This window comes from Chenopodium album, chromosome 1 (assembly GCF_948465745.1).
Source record: "Chenopodium album chromosome 1, dcCheAlbu1.1, whole genome shotgun sequence".
Taxonomy (NCBI): domain Eukaryota; kingdom Viridiplantae; phylum Streptophyta; class Magnoliopsida; order Caryophyllales; family Amaranthaceae; genus Chenopodium; species Chenopodium album.
The window spans coordinates 26,807,082-26,832,818 of record NC_137834.1 but is presented as its reverse complement, the minus strand read 5'-3'; the positions used below and the strand labels follow the sequence as shown (position 1 = coordinate 26,832,818).

The following is a 25,737-nucleotide window of genomic DNA, read 5'->3' as shown; positions in this document are numbered from 1 at the left end:
AAGGGAAGGAGAGAGAAAGAGATAAAAAAGAAAGAGAAAAATAAAGAGAAAAGGGAGAGAAGTTTACCTTGGGTTTTCTCCACTCTGGGCAACGTTGAATTGCCTCATAAGAGGGATATTTATACCCCTTCTCTATCTCCCCTTTTACCCTAAACTTTCCTCCTTTAGTTTTTCCTAATCCATTCCCTACTAAAACTTGTTAAAAATCATAATTTCTTAAAATAAAACCCCAACTTCTATTAATTAATTAATTAAACGACCTTTCCTTTTTGTAAAATATTCCGAATTTACATGGGATAAATAATTAAAACATCATAATTAAAATGCTAGAGTTATTTAAATACCCTTAAAAAATATATATATTAAATAAAATACGTATAAATTGTATGTATATTAAATAAAATACGTATAAAAATACGGGGTATTACAGCGATCCTCCAACTGGTTCTAGCGATTCAGAGGTATCATCAGACACAGAATCAGAGATGGCGGTTCTAAAGAAGCTTAGTGATTACTCACAACCAAAGCTTACCGACTTTCCACATCTTACCCCCACTCCGGCTCTTGATGGGGTTCAATTTGAAATTAAACCTCAATTTATAACGATGATAGAGTAGAAGCAATTCAGTGGAGCTAAGGGTGAAGACCCAAATCTTCACATTGCCGACTATTGTCAATACTGCAATAGCATCAGGCAAGCCGGGGTCACTCAAGACCAAATCAGGGAGATTCTCTTTCCCTTCTCTTTAGCTGGAAAAGCTAAATTGTGGTTTAATGGCTTAAATAGAACTGCACTTGGTATAACTGACTGGGAAACTTTGGTTTTGAATTTTTATAACAAGTATTATCCTGTAGAGAGAACAGCCGTACTACGGAGTGCGATTCAGAACTTTGCCCAAGAAGCCGATGAATCCTTATATGAGGCTTGGGAGAGGTTCAAGGACCTACAAAGAGAATTCCCTCACCATAATTTAGCACAATGGCAGTTAATCCAAGCCTTTTACAATGGCATTGGAAATTCTTCTAGAATAATTTTAGATTCTGCAGCTAGTGGGAGATTTATGAATCTTAATGTTGATGATGCAGGTCAGGTTATTGAAGATATGGCGGTACATAATTCCCAATATGGGAATCCTAGAGGATTTGCTAACAAGGGGAAACATAGTGTTGACTCTGTATCCTTTTTGCAAGCTCAGCTGACCTCTATATGCCAAAAATTAGATAATCTGAGCACTGCTAATGTAGCTAATGTTTCTGCAATTAATAATAATTCTAATGAGGCTTTTTGTGAAAATTTTGGTATTATAGGTCATTGGGAACAAGATTGCAGGAGTTCCGTGGAGCAAGTTAATGCCTTTCAAGCTTATAGGCAGAATAACCCATACTCCAACACCTACAATCTTGGGTATCGAAATCATCCGTACCTTTCCTACCGGAGTACTAATGTTCAAAATCCACCACCACAAGAACCACAGGCGCCACAACAACAACAACAACAGAAATATTATCATCCCAATGCTGGCCAGAATAACCAACCACAACAAACCTCCTCATCGTCCGACCCTTCTTTGGTGGAAATTAAAGCAATGTTGGTTAATATGTAGAAGCACATGGAGAGTAGAGATGCGACGATTGATTCAATTCTAGCGCATAACAAAATTGTAGATAATCAGATTGCGCAACTTTCCGCTACTCTACAAGCCCGCCAGCAGGGAGCTCAGCCGGCAGCCGGCCAGGCCTACGGATCAAGCCTATGCAATTACCCTAAGGAGTGGTTCAAACTATGAAGGGCCCCCTATGCCCAGAGTTGATGAACCAGTTTTATTAAATAATGCTAATCTTGATTCCATTGAACCTTACAATGTAGCTAATAGCCCTGCAGGGCTAAAGGATACTACTAACATGTCTAGTTCTACATTGCAGGGCACGACTCCAGAGAAGGTGGCTACTCCAGATAAGAGCAACAATGCTCCAAAGCCAATTATCAAACTTCCATTCCCCAATCGTCAATTGAAGACAAACTTGGATAAGCAGTTTGGTAAGTTCCTGGAGATGGTGAAAGATTTGAAGGTAACAATTCCCTTCACTGAATTAATCACACAAATTCCTTCGTATGCAAAATTTATGAAAGAAATATTGACAAGGAAAAGATCTATTAGTGAGGTAGAGACAGTAGCTTTCACTGCAGAGTGTAGTGCCGTACTTCAAAATAAGTCTCCACCTAAATTAAAAGATCCGGGTAGTTTTTCTATCCCTTGTCATATAGGCAATCTAATGATTGATAATGCATTATGTGATTTGGGTGCTAGCGTTAGTGTTATGCCATTATCCGTGTGTTCCAAACTGAATATGGGTAAATTAAAAGCTACTAATATTACTCTACAAATGGCCGACCGTTCTTTCAAATACCCTTTAGGTGTTTTAGAGGATGTCCCCGTTAGAGTAGGTAAATTTTATATACCTGTGCATTTTGTTGTTCTTGATAGGCTGAGGATATGCAAATCCCAATTATTTTGGCTAGACCATTCCTTAACACTGCAGGAGCAATCATAGATGTGAGAAGTGGTAAGTTAACACTATCAGTAGGGGATGATAAAGTTATTTTTAATCTTAATAATACCCCTAAAAGCTCCATGACTGAGGAGAAATGCTTTAGTGTTAATGTGGTTGAGAATTATTCTAACAAGCCCCAAGCTCTTGAAAAAGATCCCTTGGAGGCGGTATCTTGTGTTGCATCCCTTTCAGATGAGATAGACAAAAGGCAGAAGGAATTTGATGCAATAGAAAGAGCACTCTACACTGTTGGTCTTGGTTTCGAGGACGAAAAAGTGGAATCAACGAAGCACGTTGTGCAATTTGAGCCTACGGTAAGTGTTTCGCCAGATCGAGTTGCAAGTGTTAAATTCAATGCCAATTTGAAGCAACCCTCGATCAAAGAAGGAACTTTAGTGCGTAGCATTGAAGACCTCCCAGTCCAAGTCAAGGAGGATCCACCAGATAAGGTGAATTGGCGTCCCACAGGGCATGTCAGGAAGCTGCGTCGCAGCCTGAACACCGCTAGACCGGGTGAGAAATCGCCCGATTAAGCGTTAGGCCAAGGGTCCTAATCCTTGATACTTGGTAAGAAGGTCGTGCGGGACCTAGATAAACCAGCGCTTTGCGGGAGGCAACCCGTATTTTTAATGCTTTTTAGACTAGCTTTTCTTTCCTTTTTCTTATGAGGAGAGATGAGGGAATTTAATGAGTTTTATGAGTGCTTATACAGGTTTGAAGGAAAAGAGTCAGCCAAATTTTGAAGAAAAGAAGAAAATAAGTATTTTGATAATTAGCCTCGGGCCCGACCGGGAGAAGCTCGCCCGACCGGGCGCGAGAGCAAGGTTCAATAATCGAGTGATTTCGCCCGACCGGGCGATGGGCGCCCGACCGGGCGCGAAACTCGTCGTTTACGGACTTATTCGTCCGCCCGATCGGGCAAACCTCGCCCGACCGGACGCGAGAAGGGCACGAAAATATATCATCAGATCGCCCGATCGGGCGAAGGGCGCCCGACCGGGCGTGAGAACACATAAAATCGGGTCGTTCAGATCGCCCGATCGGGCAAGCCTCGCCCGACCGGGCGCGAGAGTTGAATAAAATCGAGCAATTAGATCGCCCGACCGGGCGACAGACCGCCCGACCGGGCGCGAGGGTCGTCCGCCCCTTCTTCTTCTTTCTTTTCTTCTTTCGCCCTTCATTTCCTCTTACCTTCATAACTTTCTCTCTCTAAAACTCAAATTTCCTCTAACTTCTCTCTAAGTTTTCTCCTTTATCCCTCACCCGAATTCAAAATTTTTTACATATTTGTAATCCCCTCTTCATCCTCTACATTTCCATATAAAAATTTTCAGATTTAATTCAAATATATTTTCATACCCATTTCTATCATGGCTTCAAAGAGGGCTCGGTCTATTTTCGGTAGGAGCTCCAGTTCGAGGGAGGAATACGACCCGGATTTGCAACTCCCGTATTGGCCGACGATCCGTATTGCTAGCCGAGAGCAAAAGGAGCGGCTAGAACACTTAATCGGGCGCGAGGTAATTCCTTCTCGGTGGTTACACCGCCCTACTTTAGAATCATTTGGTTTGTATGATTTTGTAAAACGGTTTTTAAATGACATTGACATGAGAAAATTTGTTGATATGCACTATCCTACATTCCGAGAGCTAACTTGTGAATTTTTGTCTTCTTTACAAGTTGTAAGTAGTAGAAATGGGCCGAATTAAATTTTTAGGTTGAACAATAGGAATATTAGTTTAACTTATGTAGAATTTTGTAAATTATTTGAATTAAATTCTGAATTACCTCACCAATGGCATGCGGACTATAAAATGGGTGACATATTTCATGCTTTGACTGGTTTGCCTACTCCTGACCCCCAACATGCTAGTACCAAACCTATTTATCACCTTGTCCCAAAAATCTGGCAAAGATTTGCGGGTTTGTGTTTTTTAGGTTGGAACGAGCCCCATAACGCCCAAACTAACGAACTAGCTGTCATAGGACACTATGTGTATGGGTTCGGGAAATTGAACATAGGTAGGTATATTATTCACCATCTGAGCAGGCATGCCACGACCAGTACCACATCTCGCACCCCCATCCGTTTAGGAGGCCTTATCACTCGAATAGTAGTGAAAAAGGTCGGTATTATAGTGGATGGACCCCACCAACTGACCAACTATGGACCAGATACCTATATGACTGCTAGGTATTTTGAGGAGTTGGGGTGGGTACGACCGGATAGCGAGCAGACACCCTTTTGGTGTATTAGGACTGGGAGCAAGCAACCTTTGCCCATCTTTCCCCTACCCAGTCCTGACTTGACCGCCTTTCCCCCAGGGCAACCATCTTACACATATGATGTTTTAGTTGCCAACGCCAGGGGGGAAGCACCATCACCACCAGTTCCACCACCCTAGCCTCAGCCTCAGCCCGAGGTGGCGTTTTCTCCACCTCGCATGTCTCACTCCATCCCTCATGTTGACTCTGACCCAGTTTGGGACCTTCAGAGTATAGGTCAGGACTTAAGACGTATCGAGCATTCCCATACTGACCTTAGGAGGATGGTAGGCTCCATAGACCAGCGGTTAGGGTACCTAGAGAGGAACCAGGGTAGAGCTCTCTACCCTATGTACGATGATTATGCTCATCGGGGCAACATTCCCGACGACGCTATTCACCCTGACTGGTTTCAGCCTCCACCCCAGGGATACGATAGGGATCCCACTGCCCATGGTATTTACACTGAATATTCTGCCTTCCATGGGTACGGTCAGGACATTCCTTTCGGGGGACCGACGGGGGGGGGGGGGGGGAGTTTTCATGCTGATTATTTTGGTGGTAGCTCTTCTGGTGCAGGTGGTGCAGGTGGCAGTGGAGGTGCAGGTTTTGGCTCGATGGATGAGGATGATCAGGACTAGCTATGCTGGGCTAGTTTCCGAGCCAATGAGGACATTGTCTGATTCTGGCTTGGGGGAGATTTTGGATTTGGTATCTTTCTTTTTCTCTTTTCTTTTATTTTTGGTGTGTTTTCTTAGTTTAGATTTATTGCTTTCTAGGTTATTTTTATTGCTTTCTTATATATGAAAAATACAAAAAAAATGGAAAAATAAAAAAATCCAAAAATACGTTCCAATGAATTGTAAATTATGCTTCCATGTGCCCCTTACTTGAGAAAATTGTTTTGATTCTTGGTATATGATGATAGGCATTGTGGATTAGTTGATCATGATTTGATGTTTGATTGCCTTGGAACCTTAACATGCGTCAATTTTGTCCAACTACTTGTGAATATAGTGCTTGACTAGTTGATTTGATTAGGAATGTGTGTTAGTTCCTGGTATGTCAATGAATTTTAGTATTGGTTTGCAACTATTAGTAATATTTATATGATTCATTATTATGCACATTGAGGAGACGAAGGCGTTCATTCTTTTAGGTAGCCTCCAGATGATTGTAGTTACATTTGTTCCCTTCTTGCTACCCATGTTGTTGCCTTGACTTTTTATTGTTTATTAGCCACATTACAAGCCTATTTTGCCCCATTGGTTACTAGTCCCAAGCTTGGCTTGGGGGAGCTATTCGTGAGTGAGGTGAGGGAGTTTGTAGTGTGCTTATTATTTGCACAATCTGGGTGGGTTTTTGAGAAGTTGTTTTGTTTTTTATCATGTTTATTTTTTATGAGTTTGAGAGTTATATTTTCTTGAAAAAAAATAAAGCATGGTGTTATGAAAAAAAAAGAGAAGTTCAAGAAAAAAAAAGTGAAAAAATAAGTGAACTTCAATAAAAAAAAAAAGAAAAAAAAATGTTCAATGTTCAAATGTTCTAGTTGGAGGTTGATTCAAAAGAAAAAAAAAAATAAGAGCTTCAATGAAAAATTCAAGTTTGGAAATAAAGTTTGTTTTTTCACTCCACTTCTTCATTATTATATTTTATGAGTGAAATTGTAAGAGTTGGGATTGTTTATATTGTTTGGAGTATATTTGGTGATTGATGTTAGAGTTGGTTATGTAGGAGATGTTGATCATTATTTATTTTGATCATGGGCTTTATTAGGATTTTCTCCCTTAAGCATAGCTTTTCTCTCACTTGTTCCTAATTGATTCCTACCCTTTACCCTAGCCTTACATTACAAGCTTTAAAGACCTTCCGACCTTTGTGCATAGAATTGTATGAATGTGAAAGTGTTGTTTATCAATGCAAGTTATGATTTGACATATTTTGAGTCGACTAGTAGGTTGAGTGTTCATTGTTTTATACACGCGAGAGTGTGAGTTGGGAGGGCATTGTTCACATAAAGGGGTTGGATGGAGACCGATCGAGTACATCTTTTACTCGCCACAAAAATGAGAGTTGAGTGTGTGAGCACTAGTCTTGAATTCTATATGCTCTTGTGGTTTTCTCTGTTTGACAATTGTTAGGGAGGAAAGGTAATTGGATGGATTTGATTGGTCGATTTTGAAGCATGTTTATTTGATTTACCCTGAATCGTTTGTGCTTGATTTTTACTTTTTGGGGTGAAGCATATTTATTGATTCATTGATGAGATCTTTTCTTAGGGACAAGCAAAGGTTTGGCTTGGGGGAGTTTGATGTGTCTATTTTATATAGTATTTTACCCCTGTCCCTTGGTCATAATTAGTAGTGTTTTTGGCTCTTTAGAGCCATTTTTATTACTAATTGGTGTTTTCTAGTGTTTTCGTAGATTTGGTTGACGACTTTTGCAGGGATTTACACTTTTGGAGTATTTTCCCAAGATATTTTAGAGCAATCACGAACATTGGAGAAGCACGACCAGACTTTATAGCCCAGGACAGGTTAGAGCCATTGAACCGGTAATTAAGGGCTCGGTATCGGTGATACCGGGGCATTTGGATCGAGTAATCAAGACCCGAGGAGGAAACCCAGATTGGCCCGAAGAATTGGAGCCCAATCGTAGTCTAATTAATGGCCCAAGAGAGCCGCCCGGCCAAAGAGGCAGGCTCCCGGAGGCGCGTCTGGCCGGGCGGGAGAAGCTAAGGTCGGCGCCCGGTGACACGCCCGGCCGGGCGCGAGAGTTTACCTGAAGAGCAAAAAGGCGCGCTTGATCGGGCGGTGCCTCACCCGATCGGGCGCGTGTAAATATTAGGAGTTAATTTTGCCGTTTAAGTTTGTTTTAGTTTTGGATTTGTACGGAGTATAAATACTCCTCCGTAATACGATTTTAGGGGCTCTCTCTCTCTCTCTCTCTTTACTCTCTTTACTCTTTCTTTACTCTCTTAATTGTTTTCTTAGATTCTCTCTCTCTTAAACCTTTGTTCTTAATCCATTCTTAATTCTAGATTCGTTTGGTAACTATTTCTCTTCTCTTAATCTTAGTTGTTTATTTTATTCCTTTAATTACGTCCTGCTTTATTACTTTGATTTGTTTAGTTTTTATTATGTGTGAGTAGTTTTGTTTCTAGGGTTTGTGGGGATCCATAAATAATATGAAAGGGTGATTTATTGTTGTTAATTATCAATGCTAGATTAATTTCCTATTGATTGATTTAATGCTCTGTGACTAGATTAGGCCTGATCTTTTATGCATGAGTTTGACAATATTGATTCGAGATTCGACAGATGAGAATTGATGTTTAGGTCTAGTTTCAATAGGCAGGTTAATTTATAAATGGTTAGGTCGAGATTCGAAAGATGAGATTTAATACCGGTAAATTAATTGTGTGATTATAATACGTAGCGAAAGCCCTTTATAATCTGATTAATATATGCATTGATAAATGATTATTATATTCTACCCTGGAATATTATTTATTGGTGAAGCTATGCCCTAGATCCTTTTATATATTATTTTCTCCTTATTTTTAATCTCCGTAGTTTAGTTTATTATTCAATTATAAATATTGGTTACTTAGATAATTTAGATTACAATAATTAATTAGGAGTAGAAAGACTTGTTTCCCTGTGGAGTTCGACCCTACTTCCCCAGTGGCGGAGGGAGAGGGGTACAAGGGGGGACAACTGTCCCCCCACTTTGAAAAAAAAAATCAGTTTTTAATTATTAAAAAAAAAAAGAAAAGAAAAAAAGCCTTGCAAATCACGCACAAGGTACAAGTTGTACTGATCCACAAACAAAAAGAGAGCAAAAGTAAGGAAGTTAAGTCACATCACATATAAGACAAAAAATATAAAGAATAAAAAATACTAAAAGACAAACATAAAAAGTTAAAAAAAATATTAAGACTTTTACAATTCCTCTAGACCAAAATTGTACTCTACGGACCAGTGGACCATGAGGCTCGAGGCACGAGACACGAGTGACGTCACTGACTGATGAAGTGACGAGACCACGTCTGAGTGTCTGACGCCGGCGACGCTGATTGCGACGGCACATCAACAATTAATTTGTCTTTGATTTTTCCCCAAATTCAAAGTAAGTAACTTCTAATTATAAATTAACCCTCTAAACCCTAAATCTTATTATTTTTTTAATTGTATAAGTGCCAATTTTTTTAAAGTGTTAATTGTTTAAATCCTAATTTTCTAATGGTTAATTGTTTGAATTCCAATGTTTAGTTAGGGTTGTCAAATAGTTCACTTTATAACTTGTTATTTGTGTTTAATTGTTTGGTTATTTGGATTGTATGATATGAAATTATGAATATACGATGGTAATTGAATTATTATTGATTCATTGTTTACATTCTTATTGATTAAATTAGGCCATGTCAAAACAACCCGATCTTTGACAATTTATGTTTAAAAGAATGAAATCTCAAGGAAATGAACCCACTTCATTTACCTCCCCCGAAACTCAAGAAAATGTTGTAGAAAATGGTGGTGGTACAAGTACTAGTAATGTACCACTGGAGGAGGAAGAATTGATATATGATGTTGAACTACTTCCCCATGATCCGGGAAAAAGAATGAACATAATGGATTATCCCCCAAATCAAAGAAATGCGGTAAGGAGAGCTTATATTCTAAAAAAACCTTGTCAACCAAAAACTCACAACTTCCCTCAAAGACAAGTAGGAGGTTTGCGTCGTTTTAGTGTGAATTGGTTCAACAAATGGGATTGGCTTGAGTATAGCATTGAAAAAGATGCCGCATTTTGTTTTGTATGTTATTTGTTCAAAGGTGAAGTTGAAAATAATATGGGAGGTGATGCATTTCTTGATGGAGGGTTTAGGAAATGGAATAAACCGGAACGATTTGAGAAGCATGTTGGTGGAATTAAGAGTGCTCATAATCTTGCGTATGAGAAGTATGTGAATTTAAAAGATGGGAAAAATAAATCAATTGTGAATATTTTTGAAAAGGCAAGTGAGGTAATTAAAAATGAATATTATATTTGTTTGAATGCATCTTTAACTTGTTTAAGGTTTCTTTTGGGACAAGGTTTGGCATTTCGTGGCCATGATGAAAGTGATGAGTCTCATAATAGGGGTAATTTCATTGAGCTATTGAAATGGTTAGAGAAAAGGTTAAGGAAGTAGGTGATCATACTCTTGAAAATGCACCCGGAAATTGTCAAATGACTTCTCCCCCGATCCAAAAAGACATTATTAATTGTTGTGCAAAAGAGACGACTAAGTGCATAAATGAAGAGCTTGGTGATGATTACTTTGCTATATTGGCCGATGAGTCAAGTGACGTGTCCCAAAAAGAGCAACTAGCTCTTGTTTTGCGCTTTGTTGATAGAAATAGTGGAAAGGTAATGGAGAGATTTTTAGGCATTGTTCATGTTGGTGATACTACCGCTTTATCTCTTAAAGATGCAATTATGTCACTACTTGTGGAATATTCATTGAGCCCATCTATGATAAGAGGGCAATGGTATGATGGGGCTAGTAATATGAAGGGTGAAATAAATGGCCTTAAGACTTTGATTATGAATGATACTCCAAGAGCCTACTATATACATTGTTTTGCTCATCAACTTCAACTAACACTAGTTGCCGTTACTAAAAGGAATGATAGTTATGGTTGGCTTTTTGAAATAATTGCAAACTTGTTGAATGTTGTTGGAGTTTCTTGCAAGAGAAGAGAAATGATTCGTAATAGTCAAGCTCAAGAAGTTGCTCAAGCATTGGAAGTGGGGGAAATTTTGAGTGGATCGGGTTTGAATCAAGAGCTTGGTTTGAAGAGGCCCGGAGATACTCGTAGGGGATCCCATTACAAGTGTCTTGTAAATGTCATCCGCTTGTTTTCTACAATTGTTAAGGTACTTGTTCACATTGGGAAACATGGTGCATCGGAAGATAAGTTTAAAGCTCAAATTGTTTTAGGACAATTAGAGTCATTTGATTTTATTTTTGTTGCTTACTTGATGTTGACTATTTTTAGTTACACTAATGATTTGTGTATTGATTTTCAAAGAAAGGAGCAAGATATTGTAAATGCCATGGAACTAGTTACTTTCACAAAAAGTGTGTTGCAAAAAATGAGGGAACAAGGGTGGGAGACTCTCTTAGACAAGGTTACTTTATTTTGCACTAAACATGGCATTGATGTTCCCACTATGGATGCTCTTTATGTTCCTCAAGGAAGATCACGACGCTTTGTCGAAAAAGCAACAAATCTACATCATTTTCGAGTTGAAATATTTTTGGGGGTAATTGATTTGCATCTTCAAGAGCTTGATAATCGATTCAGTTAGAGAAGCATGGAGTTACTTACTTGTATGGCTTGCTTAAGTCCTAAAGATAACTTCTCATAGTTTGACAAAGAAAAGGTACTCAAACTTGCCTCTTTTTATCCCGAAGAATTTTCAAGTTTTGATTTGATGACACTTGAAGGTCAACTTGATATATTCATGGAAAATATGCACAATGATGAGAGATTTCAAAATTTGCGTGATCTTAACTCTCTTACCATGATTCTTGTTAATACCAAGAAGGATAAGACATATCCTCTTGTATATTTTCTTATCAAGTTGATGTTGATTCTCCCCGTTGCTACGGCAAGTGTTGAAAGAGTATTCTCCGCAATGACATATGTCAAAAGTAAGTTGCGAAATAGCATGGGTGACCAATTTATGAATGATTGTTTGGTCACTTTTATTGAGAAGCAAGTGTTCTTACAAGTTCCTGATGAAAAAATCATTTATCGTTTTCAAAATATGAAGACTCGAAGGATGCAATTATAATTTAATAATAAACTTTATGTACTTTTTTCATCTTTTTTTTTTTTTTGAATTGTAGGACTAATTATAAGTTGTCATTTTTTTATTTGTAAAATTTTAACTATAAACCTATCGTTGTGTTTAATTTTTTTTTTTTAATATATTTTTGTCAAATGATGCGACGTTTAGTTGTCGTCCCCCTGGTTGTATATTCCTGGCTCCGTCACTATGCTTCCCTATCTACTTTAGTTAGAGGACTTAGGTAATTACTTTTGATTTGGGGATACGACTTTACCATGTCAGGATCCCCAACGACGGGCTACCCACCTCACAAATGTTATATGTTTTACCCATCTTTTTCTTTTGATTTTACACATAATTGTTACTTCAACAGGTTCTTTGTGAGTTCCCACAATCTATCGATATTGTGCTAATCTTGCTAAAGGGTGGTCGTTATTGGGAGTCCACACTCATGACTTGGTGAAATAATCTTTTAAGATAATGGTCTCCCACATCACAACAAATCATATGTATCTTCTCCATTTTCTAATAAAACTATTCCTTTTATTTTACGTTTTGTCTTCTTTCGTGTTTAATTTCCCACATGGGACATGTTCGGCAAAACTAGCGATAGAAAATTACTTTTAGCGCTTGAGTATTGAGTACGTAGATGTTTGAGTAGCAAGTGGTTGTCAATTAGTAATGGGGAGAGATTAAATGTTAAAGTAACAGTTGATGGATACTATGAGTGTTCGGTAAAAGTAGAGATTGAAATACTGAAATACATTGAAATCCATACGTATTGTTTAATAAGGTAACCGAAATTTGACAAACGAATGCTACCCGCTAGATTTTAGTCATTGAAAAGGATGCTTATATTGACAATAAAATATTTTAATTATGACATATACTTGAAATCGTGAAGAAAGATTCAGCAAATTTTACAAATAGATAAGAGGACAATAGACGATTTAAGGTTCATTTAGTGAAGAAGGATACATGATAATTAAACCAGAGAGAGAGGAGGAGGAGGAAGATAACAAATGGCAAGAATGTATAACAAGAAGAGTAACAAATGGCCTTTGAAAAAATGAGACACAAATTAGCAAAGGGATAATTCAATGAACCAGACATTGCACGTGGGAGGGGGAGGAAGGGTTGACGAAAATTTAGAGTTAAAAAGGGAAAATATAATTTGGTAGTGTATAACCAGTGATAAATGTGTCCATTAAATGTTAGTTTTGAAACAACAAATAAAAAGAAATGCCAAAAAATGGAAATGGAGGGAGTACAAAAAATATTGTACGACCCTCGTTATACAATAGTTGACACGTATATGGTCAAACTTGACACATGTCAATGTCATTATAACCTTAATTATTAGTAAAAAATAATAATTTAAAAGCTAATATTATAAGACATTATATAAACACCTATCTAATAACATTTTCCATGATAAAATTTAGTTTTAGTTCTTTATTGAATAATTATGGTCAAAGTTAATAAAAGAATAGGGGTAAAAGGTCAAATGTGCTAATTATTCTGGCATAGAGAGAGTAAAAAATTTACAAAATAATTTCATATCACGTAAAATTAGTCAATAGATCTAAACAATATTGTCTAGTTTGGGTTAAAATTAAATTTGAAGCATAAATTAGGCCCGGGTTACTTCACCTTACAAAATTAATACTTCGTATTTAGTAAAAATCATTTTACTTCAATAAAAATCAGTAATTTTAAAGAGAAATATAATACTAAATCAGTAAAAAGAAAAAAAAAAATTCTTGTTCAATAATAACAATGTGAAGTGTAAGAATGACAACAGATCGGATGTGGCTAAATCTGAATCCGATTCTCTTAGTAAACGGTCCCTGGAATCCGATCCGACTCATAATTTTTGGTCCGATTCCAGTTCGTCTATTCGGACCTTCGATTGATCCGAATATTTATTTATTTATTTTTATTTATTTATTTATTTTGGTAATATATATATATATATATATATATATATATATATATATATATATATATATATATATATATATATATATACTACCTCCGCTTCACATTACTCGCAACAAAGTACATGTTTGCGGAGGCCGAGGCAAAAGATTGAAAGTGTGATTAATTAGGGAAGGGGTAAAGTATTAGGAGAGATAAAAAGGAGGGAAATACATGTGGTCCCTTATTTAAGAGAGAGAGAGTGCATGTGGGGGAATCTTATTTCCCACCCCTTTTTTCTGATTTCATTTTTAGGGACCCAAATTTTTTAGCTCCAATTTTTTTCCCTCCTTCATTTTTCACGAAAATTCAAACATTCCCCAAGTTTCAAATTTTCCATTAAATTCAAACAAAAAGACCTCTATATATAGAGGTCTCCCACCCCAATAACCCATTTTTTCATTCCATTGTTCACTGCCAATGGGTTTAGTGGGAGGGGGGATAAAGTTTCAGAAATTTTAAGAAATACCAACACCACCATTGTTAACAAAATACAGGCAGACCTACGAATTACATTTCACTACAATTAGTTATAAACCTAATTTCCAAAAAGTTGTGTTAGTTCCATCAACATCATCATATGTACTGAAATCAGGCTCCATTGAAGACCGCCACAAAAACCAACATCCGCCACTTCATCACCTTCACCTAATCTGAAAAAAAAAATAAGGGACTCATGGATGATATTTTTTATGATTATTTTTTCCAAATGCATCATCTTTATGTAGAGGAACAACACCATGCAAAATTCAATAACTAGGGACAGCATCAGCAATTCTATTAAGAATCAAAATTGCAAAATCAACAAGGCAATTAATAGTTCAGATGAAGACAATGGTTATGATGCAAATGCTGATGATGTAGATAAACCAGAAGCACATGAAGATGAACAACTGGAAGGGGGGAGGGCTAGAAGAGAAATGACAATAGATGAAAAAAGACAGCTTGTTGATGATATCTTGCTGAATATGGAAGGGGACTCTTTGCCAAAAGGGTTTTTATCCAACTTTGCCGGAAAACACAATGTACACAAATCAACAACAACAAAATGGTTTCAGGTAATTAAACAACACTTGTTTGATGGTAATGTCATTGATGTTAGGACCAAAAAACTAGGAAAAGTTGGGCCTAAACCTAAACAATACACTGATGAGTGGTTAACTTCAGTGCCTCTTTATAAGAGGACCACTGAAAGGAGCTATGCTGCTGCCCTACATGTCTCATCTTCTACCATACATAGATTAAGGAAAAAGGGTAGACTAAGGACACACACAACAACAAATCACCCTACACTTTCAGACAATCACAAAATAGCTAGACTTAAGTGGGTACTTAGCTGGGTGAATCCTGTTCCATCACTGGGGGACCCTACATTCATTGACATGCAATATAGCATTCACATAGATGAGAAATGGTTCTTTTTGAATCCTGAAACCAGAACATTTTCCTTGTTGCCAAATGAAGAGAACTCATACAGAGCACAACAATCTAAGAAGTTTAAACTCAAGGCAATGTTCATGGGTATTGTAGGCAAGACACCATATGATGAACACAAGAACATGTTGCATGATGGAAAATATGGGTTCTTCCCTTTTGTGAAATATGAAGTGGCAAAGAAGAAGAGCAAAAACAAAGACAAAGGCACACTTGAAACAAAGGCAATACAATCAGTGAACAGAGATGATATAAGGGAGATGTTACTTAATCGTGTCATACCAGCATTACATGAAAAGTGCCCGCCCCCAATTACCAAAGAATGTGACAATACAGTGGGACAATGCAAGGCCACATCAAGTGCCTAACGATGCAGAATTTATTGCAGCATGCCAAACACAAGGGTTCAACATCCAGTTTGTGTATTAACCAGCTCAGAGTCTAGATTTAAATGTCTATGACTTAGGTCTATTCGGGGTGATTCAGCCTATTCAATATCAATCATTTCCAAAGAACCTTGATGAGTTAATAGAGAAAGTTGAAGAAGCCTGAGATGCTTTTGATCCCACTGTCAACAAGTACACATGGATAACTTTACAATCATGCGTGCAAAAAATACTGGAAAAGATGGGTGGGAACAACTTTGTCCCTCCACACATGAAGAAGAGACACTTGGACAATCTTGGGTTACTCCCAGATCTGTTAGACAGGGGAATGCTGTAATCCCCATATTTTCAACTTAATTATAATATATTTATTTATTATTCATACAAATATTTTTATGTTAATTTCATTGAATAAATTATTTTTGTGAAAAGATTTAAGTAAACTAATATGTTTTTGACTAATTTAAAAACAATTTTAACTTAATAGCCCAAAACCTCAAGTTTTACTCCTAATCTAATTAGAAAACCCAAGGCCCAAATAAAACCCCCATAAACCCCCACACCTTTTCTCCTTTTCACGTAAAATTATTTGACTTCCTTTTCCTCCTTCTCTGCTATTCACGGCTCTCACACAAAAAAAAATTAAAAAAAATGTTGCACGTTGCTGCTGCGCCACCAGCCCACCGCCGGCGCCGCCCTGCTGCCTCCGGCGACCACACCGCCCAGCCAAGCCGCCAGTTTTGCACCCCCCCTCTTAATCTCTTTCCTCTTCTTTCTTTCTCTTTTTTTTTATAAGTTCTTGTTTTAATTTCAAAGATTCAATCTTTATATGATTTATTTCATGATTTTTGGTTATCATAGTTTGATTATGAGTTTGGATTGTAAAAGATTGAAAATCTATAACTTTTATGATCTTTAAAGTATAGAACTAATTTTCATATTTCTTTAATTAAGAATTTTGAGTCTAAAACCTTGATTTTTCATGATTTTAGGGATTGAAACGTGTTAGTCAAGTTTCTTAAGTATATCGTGTTTATATTATGTTAAAATTATATTTTTAGTGATTAAAACTAATTTTCATATTATTAAAAATATAGATTTGGGAATTTAAAGCATTCTAAATCATGTTTCTTAGAGCTTTCTATACACTATATGACCGTTATGATTAATTTATGTTAATAGACTATTAGTGTTTCAAGTTTAAGGTTTAAATTAATTTTCCAAGTTTTTGTAATCTGAAATTTATTGTTTTGGTATAAAAAAAAATAATAGGCTTTGATGTTTCTACATATATTTTAAGCTATTATTCCATTATTACAAATATGGGTTGTTTAATTTGCAAAGGATGCGTATAAACTAAATTTTCAGATTTGGTTAGTAGCTTAAGCATGTTGTAACTTCATATATAAAGATGTATTTTTAAGGTTTTTATGAAGGAAATTTAAAGAACTATATATAAGCCTTTAGTTTTAACTAAAGGGAAGGTTTTAAAGTGTTGTTTGATTTGAATTTTGAAGGTTTTAAATAAAGTAAGTTAGTATTGCTGTAAATTTGATTGATTGGGTACTGATTGAGATGTTATTGTTTGGTTTAGGAGAGGAATTTATTGAAGGTGATTTCTAGATAGTAAAGTGGCATACCAATTCGTTTATTCAAGGTATGTATGAGTTACGAAACCTTACTTTTAGGTGTATGTTTAAGGACGGATCGAGAACTTAGTATCATGTACAGGGATGACTGGGCTAAATTGTTTGGTTATATATACATTGTGATTTCCGTATGATGTGCACTATCCTATATTGCAAGTATTGTTTATGCTCTAATTATGCAAGGTGCACTTAGAGGCAAAGGTATGTGATTTGGTGAAATGATTCAATTCATTTATTACTCGTTCATGATCATGGAGATAGAATGAGTATAGGAAGATTTTAAGTCTTATGAGACAAAGTTAAGGTTTTGAGGTGCCTTATGCACTCAAGGTGTTTATACACTGAGGTAGTTAAAGGAATAAATAACAAAGGTTGCCTGTCACAAATAAATCAAGAATTGAAATTGGAAACTTGCTTTGCTTGATCGATTGATATTAGATTTGGATGTATTGTTTGCATATGAGTCATCACCAAGTCTAAACTTGTAAATCACGTAAAGTGCAAGATGGATGAGCAATAAAACTCTAGATTTGTGCACATCTGGAGTAATGACAATAAGGGGATGGGGTACACAGGGTATTAGCAGTGGCGGAGCCAGGATTTTTCACCTAGGGGGACGGACTAAAGGTGGCGTACATTCTATAAATGGACAAACCTTTTAAACATACAAGAAATTGTAGGGACTATGCTTAATACCTATAAGTTTTACAACCTGAAAATCCAAATTTCTTAGTTATACAGTCCAAAAATCTAAAAAAAAGCATATTTACAATTACAACTTCACCTTCAAATATTCATTTTTTTTTTAATGTGATATACAATCAAAATTATCGAATAATTCATAAATGTGATTTCTAATTCACGATAATCCTAACAAATAAACAATTTCTTATTCAAATTTGGTCAATAGCGGATCCATAGGTTCAAAGTTTTTAAACCCGTGACAATTTAATTTATATCGAGATATATAATAAAACCAAACACCTTTACCCGGAATTCCTACTATAAACAATAATTTGGGGTTGTAATGTATGCATTTATATATATATATATATAAATTATGTAAATTACTATGGTAATTTAAAAGTTAGAACATGATGCCAAGTAGTACTATGTATTACTTCTAATTGAATGTGTGAAGTAAAGAAGCATGCAAGAAAAGAGGAAAACTTTAAAATAAAAATAAGAAGAAAAAAATGTTGGTCAAAGGGATTGAACCCATGACCATGGAGACTACTAGTAAGCCCTAAAACCATTGAACCAAACCCTTTTTCTTATTTTTTATGCTACACATAATTAGTTTTAACTAATTTTTTTTATTGAAGTAGGGGACATCTGTCCCCCCTTGTACCCCCCCTCCCTCCGCCACTGGGTATTAGCCGTGCACTTTTCTCGAGGCCGTCTGATTTACGAGTCTCTTATTTCAAATACTTTTTAAAAATAGGAGTTAGATGAGATCTCATACTAACTACGGTCACGGAGTCGCGCCCGTGGTCGTTGGATGTTTATTGATGTTTCCGAAAGGAGGCATGGGGTTTTTCTTTTATTGTAGTTCCAAATGGAGCATGGGTTGGACAACCTTGTCTATTGCTTAATCCAATGAATAAAATAAAATGATTTATCTATTATTAATTAGTGAAGTCTTAGTAATGTAAACAATTGAGTCATGTGTTAAAGTCTATAATTAAATTATATTTGATGATTGGTTATTAGTAGCATGCTAGGAATTTCTTATTATCTTTTGTAGCTTGTATGTACTCAGCTTTGCTGATTGCGTGCTTTTGTGTGTCTTTCTTTGGTCATGGCCTTCGCCTTTCAATGACCCTGTGACGATCCAATATTTACACTTGTAATATTGGGGAGCAGATTAATCACAGGTTCTTACACATGCAGCATCCGCATCAGGGTTGTGGGATTTTGAGTAGAGAGTTGGTTTTGTTCGCAGTTTATTTCTTTTCATGAGTTTGGATTTATTGAAACCCGGTTTTATTTTTATGCTACTTCTTCTAGTTTGGATTTTGAATAAGGGTGTTAATGGTTCCAACTTGTAACACTTATTTTGGTTTTATTCGTTGGTTTTGAAATTTATTTATAATTGTTTTAGTTTTTACGCTGCTAATTTCTGATATAGCTTTAACGTTTGAACACGTGGCGGTAGCACGCCAGTAATTCTCTTAGATTTTGTTTAGGGTACTCACAGGTTTAAAGAGAGAATTATTGGGGTGTTACAAATGCTAAACGCAGTTGTGCAGTATTTGAATACAATTGAAGTACAACCAACAAGCAATCAGCAACAAGAGACAAACATGGAAGTGGATGCAGATTAATGAAAAGGTTAGGACTACAAACATGATCATTTTGGGACACATAGACTGCCACACATAACCAAGTACTCCTAAAACTTTTTTTTTTAAGTTTCTGTTTTGGTTATGTGTACTTTTGGTAAATAGAACGTCCATATTCATGGGCAGTCATGTACTAGAGTAGTGTATATGGTACTCATTTTTTGTAAACAAGAAAAAAGTTGTTGAAACTAGAAAAGACAAAAAAAAATTTGGTAAGTCTTCCATCAGATAGGGTTGTTATCAATTCAGTGCTTATTAGATTAAGGGTTCCTCAACAGCAACTTCAAAATGAAGTCACTAGAGCATCCACATATATCAACAAGCAATCAGTTGAGTCTCTTCATCATATGGAACATAAAAACAAGCATGCATTGTAATTCATGGGGACTCATTGCATTGGGGGCTGTATTTGGGACTCAACATGACCATCAAATTCAAATGGAGTACACAACTAGGGACTCAGTCATGCTAGAAGAGCAACTCATCACACCAACAAAAATAAAGCACCAAACATCATTAATAACCCAACATAACATGTCAACTCAGCTTCTCTATACACAGCATAATATTTGACAAACCATTAGAACAAACCACAGCATAAAAAACCACAATTATACCCAATAGCATAATATTTTTGGAAACGTGAATTATATTGAAGCTGATGGTTTGAATGATGTATATCACTTTACTTTGTTAATGATGATATTTAACTAATTCCCTTCTTCATCATCTCATTTTGTTCCTATCTTCCTTCCCCTAACCATATGTATATTCATTTAAATTTTCTTATCTTTTAACCCAACTATTAATCTGGACTTAATTTGATTCAAGTACCTTAACAACCCTTAGAACTTATCATATTTTCTAGTAATCATATCATACCTTAAGCTCTATCCTTTCTACACTCTCAATACTATAAATAGACCCTCAACCCTTCACAAATTCCACACACCAAAAATCAGAAAACTCTCATCTCTATTTCTTAAACTCACGACCCTCTCCTTCTTTCTTTCATGCTCAAAATCAACACCACAACCGCAACTATTGCTGCCGCCTAATACTTATTTCCGTACTACATTAAGGGCCTGTTCACATTTACTGAATTAAGCTGAACTGAACTGAACTGATTGGAGCTGAACTGAACTGAACTGAACTGATTGGAACTGAACTGAACTGAACTGAATTGAGCTGAAATGAATATTTTATGAGAGAGGGAAATTATGAGTTGAACTGAACTGAACTGATTGAAACTGAACTGAACTGAACTGAAATTAAGTAAATGTGAACAGGCCCTTGATGGGCGTTAGAACAGTCGCACATTCCACACTCAATCAAACACATTTATTAACAAACACCTTACAAACCAAGCATAATGATAAGTAAGAGTTCGGTCCACAAGGAACGGGATATGGTTGCCAAAGATCTTAACACTTAAGCTAATTCGAAGTCAATGGTGAATTGGGGTTCGTCAAGAAGAAAAACAAACTATGGTTCTAAATCAATGGATTAAGGACACTAGGGAATGGGATCCACTCGACCAAGGCAAATAGACAAACGGGGAGTGAAATGGAGAAGATATAGCAAGGACTATATGTAAGATCAACCTCGTGCAATTAGGAAACAACTCACACTACTAAACTTAGATTCCTCATTAGTTTAGAAATCGAAGATACATAATCAAATTGCAATAAGTAATGCCATGCTTCATTCACATTTCCATGTCAAACTAAGCATATCATGCTATCAAGCTCCTAAATCAAGGGTAGCTAATCCTATCATTGAAGAACTAACAAGCAATCTCATATAATCAATTTAATTGCAATACAAACATCAATGCTTCTCCCACATTTGCATAATTAACCCAAAAGGTTGAGCTTCACCCAACCCCTAGCAAGTAGACTACTCCACGGCCGGGAGCGCCCGCTCCAGAATGTTGCGCGCCCGCTCCAGCTATCTTCAGAATACATACAATTTTGAAAGTTTGAGGAGGAGCGCCCGCTCCACGACCAGGAGCGCCCGCTCCACGGCCAGGAGCGCCCGCTCCACGGCCAGGAGCGCCCGCTCCTCACAGGGTGCACTTGACATTAAGTTTGGCATAAACTTGGCAGAAGGTTTGGAGCGCCCGCTCCTGTGGGGTGCACGCCCGCTCCAGCTGGAGCGCCCTCTCCATTCTCAATTTTCCTTGCCTTGAACACAAACCATGCACCGAATGCTTGCCAAATTGAGTCCATAGACCTGCAAAACATGGACAAACACAAACCAAGAGGGGGAAAGCCGAGACAAAACATTTTCATTCAAAAACGGGTTAGAAAGAGGGGAAATGAATGCAAAATCGGGTCTAAATTGACACAATAAGTGGTCAAATAAACCACTTATCAAATCCCCCCAAGCTAGCCAAATGCTTGTCCTCAAGCAATTCACATTGCTAAAAAACAAACCCAAAGATCAATTTGCTCAAAGAAAAGCACATGCATAGATACAAGAATCCTTAAGCAATAAAAACTCGAGCATGAGGTATATGCCTAAGGTCAACCACGATCATGACTAGCCAAGGCCTAGCTAACCTTCTCGAAAATACTCAACTCAAGCCTATTCAATATATCTTACCGCGTCCCTATCAAAAAGTTCAAATCCCCCCTAATGGTAGTGTCTCGTGACTCCTCGAAGGAGCCGGAAAACCATAGATAAAGCGGGTTTCAAACACTCGACATCTCAATGAAAGAGTACCCTCTCCATATGCTTGAGAATCAACTCCCTCCACTGACAAAGGCTTCTACTACTCTCCTAATCATTACAAGACTCAAGGACTACGACACGAAGTTCAGGCATATATATAAAACTAGAAGTGTTTCGCAATTTGAGCCAACTAAAATGTATCATTAATAGCAAACCCCAAGAGGCTTCTAACCTTGACCCAAGTTGCAACTATGAATTTTAAGAGCACACCCCCAAGCTTATTTGGTTTCTAGGGAGGTGACAATACATTCCTTCTTCGCATTATCTCCCTTTTCTTTTTATTCTTCATTCATTTTTTTTTTTTTTTTTGGAGATTTACATCACTAACTACTAATTATAACGAACTAGAAATTAAATTATGGAAATAGTAAAAATAGAAATAAGGAAAAATAAAATGCCTTAACCCTTTTGTGAATAAACAATACATGAAACCTTTTATCAATACTAAGAGTAGTTTAGGCCACGGTCTTGGGAGTTGAGACTCAAGTTCTCGATCTAGGTACCAAATCAAAGAGGATTCCTTGCCACTCATGCAAAATGTAGTAGGCTTGAAAAATAATATAACCTCGCTTTTTTTTTTGGAACAATGTGGGATCAAATACTACCTTTCGGGGATCAAATTCCTTTGAGATAGGCGGCTCCATCTTACCACAAACCTAGACTTTAAGTTTCGTACATTCGGGAAAGTTATCCTCACACTAGCCTAAACTAGCCAATTCTATGTTCAACCAAGGGCATCTAAACCATGCTCGAAATTTTATTACGAAAAGAAAACAAACATCCAGCACATACAATCCAGTATCATCATTGCAAACCGATCAAAGGCAAACAAACTCTTTTTTTTTTAGAAGATTAATTTTTTTTTTTCTCTCTTTTTTTTCTTAGAAAGCTGAAAATGGGGGAAAGGAAAACTAATTAAAGAATTTGGATATTAGGGTTTTGGATATTAGGGAATTTGGATGTTAGAGGGGTTAGAGGATAAGAAAAAGAAATTTGGATATTAGGGAAAACCATCATCATAAATCCACACAAATCATCATCAAAAATCATCATCAAGAAAGACCAAGGACAATGCCAATCAACCCATGATACCAACCAACAAGCAAACCAACCAAAACATAACCATATCAAAGCCATACATAAGATGCTCCATATAGCACACACATAAGGAGAAGTGAGACAAAAACATCAATATGCAATTGTTCTAGCCTAGGCATGCCATAAAAACGTGAAAAGGGAAACAACCAACCTAAAATAGGCGTGCAAACTAGAACATAATACCATATGAATCCTACAACAAGTCCCAAAGGCTAAACTAAGCCTTTCATGCCAAACATTCCGCATACAAACTCAAACTTCTCCATACATAGCACATAAAGCATCACAAGGAAGCACATATCCTACCACAACTAAAACCTACTCTTAGGCACATAAACCCCTAGACTTCCCCCCAAGCTAGACTTTTGAATACCGTTCCCACAAAAGATAGACACGAAGAGGACAAGTCTTCCCCCCAAGCTAGGACTCGACACCGCCCTCGGTGTCACAAAAGACGGGAAAGAGAAGAAGGGAACGGTAAAGACAAAAGCCTAGGCTTACTCCCGATCACTCCTCCCTACTCGGCGATGGCATGAAATTTTAGTTAGGATCTACATCGCCGGAGTAAGAAGGTTGATCCACATAAGGAGGTAGATCATAGTTGGGGCTGCTACGATAATGACCGTAATCCGGTGCATCACTAGTGCCCCAACCACCATTATACCCGGGTGGAAACCCAAAGTATCCCCTTTGAGGGTGGTTATCGATCTCCTCCGGAGTCATATTACCACATGTCTCGGGGACGTCGTAATAAGAAGGGTCCCCCCTAAAATCACAACCCCCGGGTTGTGTATAATCGTAGGGAGGGAAGGATTGTAGCTCCGAAATGGAGCTACGAGGTCCTTGCCAATAAGAGTAGGTGGGTTGGTTGTTGTTCCAACCCGCAACCGGCCCTTCTTGAACGGGTCGGTGAGGATAGTTGACATAAGGGAGAAAGTCTTCCCTTTCAACGAGGTTTTGGTAGGACATTTGGGAGACATAGCTTTGATATTCATTTTCTTGGAGAATTCTTTGGTTAGAAAGGTTAAGGTGGTGGAAGGCCGACTCGAGGTTGAAGGAGGAAGATGAGGAGGAGGATTGACCGCCCATGAAATTAGGAATGGTAGAAATGCTATGGCGGCGGGGTTGAGATGGTTGATCAAGGTTGGGAACATAGCCGGGGAGTGGCTCATTTGGCACTTGCCAAGTGGTTCCCACGGTGTTCATAACCGCCGCATTAGGGAGAATGCAACGGTGTTTCCCTTTGACCAACCAAGAGTAGGTGGTCACATTTCCCCGGATTTCCACAATCATATTCATTGTGGCAAAACCGGCAAGGTTAAGAGCATAACCGGTGAAACCCAATGACTTGGCGATGATTGTGATCATCCCACCACACTTAATCTCACCCGTCAACTCCGTGCTCATCTTGATATCGTAGCACCGCTTTATGAATATGTACCCCATATTCACGTTCCCCTCAAGATCTCCCTCAAATCGGGAAGCTATAAAGAGGCATTTAATCTCCTATTTTGTTAGCTTCCCGAGATCTTGCTTTGTGAAGCAAGCATACCCCATAATTCTCATGAATATACGGAGTACGGGGTGGATGATATGGCTAGCGTGACTAGAACGGGATGTGAATGTGGGGTACCCCGCGATAGTGTTCCACCAGTTACACTCGTCGTAACTGGTGAGCTTGTAACTATCGGGTTTGGTTATTTGGTTGCTAACGGGCCACCCGAATATCTGATTGAGGCGAGTTAAGCTTATGACTTGAGGTCTATTGAACATGTTAAACTCAATCTCGCACTCAATCAGCTCTCCTTCTCCACTAGTCTTTATCACGGTTAGGGTGGATAGAAATTCTAGAGTGAGTGATTCGAATGTTTCCTCCCTTTTTTTAAGGAATTCTAACCATCCGAAATTTGCATCCACTTGACGAATTCCGTCGTCTATTCCTAGAATTTGGCACGACTCTTGGTCATAGAATCGTGTTGGAAGCATTTTTCGTGAGGATAGCTTTTTATGGTAACCTTTGGATTTTTCGGGTATTTTTATCAAAGGGGGAGGAATGGTTTGATCTATTGTTTCGTTAGGGCTTTTGGTGGAACGATTCTCATTTATTTGGATGCCGGAAGTAGTCTTCCTCTTCTTCCCTCCCGCACCTCCAAATAAACGAAGAACCATTTTGAATTTGGACTAGAAAGCTTACTAGAACACCACCAACACACACTCAACACTACACAAACAATCTCCGAAACTTCAAACCCCCGAATAAATCCAATGTACCTGCTCACAATTCAATAATAATCTAACACAACCAACCAACAATCTCAACTCAACAATTTCAACACACCAATTCACAATTTCACAAAGTATAACCAATTTTTCATGCACAAGCCATTAAAACTTTAAGCAAGAAATTACCTACAATTCTCTATCCACAATTATCCACAAAAATCC

General features: G+C 37.4%; 2 protein-coding genes and 1 non-coding gene across 3 annotated transcripts; 2 read left to right on the top strand and 1 right to left on the bottom strand.

Annotated features, from left to right (window-relative positions):
* Positions 1 to 866: 866 nt before the first annotated feature.
* LOC145565272 (small nucleolar RNA R71) lies at positions 867 to 973 on the bottom strand. The gene has a single exon (XR_014095001.1). It is a non-coding gene; the product is annotated as a small nucleolar RNA R71 (small nucleolar RNA).
* Positions 974 to 9,283: 8,310 nt separating this feature from the next.
* Positions 9,284 to 11,667, top strand: LOC145630337 (uncharacterized). The gene is made up of 3 exons (XM_081682595.1): positions 9,284 to 9,783; positions 9,996 to 11,133; positions 11,239 to 11,667. The coding sequence occupies exons 1-3, from the start codon at positions 9,284 to 9,286 to the stop codon at positions 11,665 to 11,667; spliced, it is 2,067 nt and encodes a 688-aa protein (XP_081538721.1).
* Positions 11,668 to 14,384: 2,717 nt separating this feature from the next.
* Positions 14,385 to 15,446, top strand: LOC145630328 (uncharacterized). The gene has a single exon (XM_081682581.1). It carries the CDS (start codon positions 14,385 to 14,387, stop codon positions 15,444 to 15,446), a length of 1,062 nt encoding a protein of 353 aa, XP_081538707.1.
* The last annotated feature ends 10,291 nt before the right edge of the window (positions 15,447 to 25,737 follow it).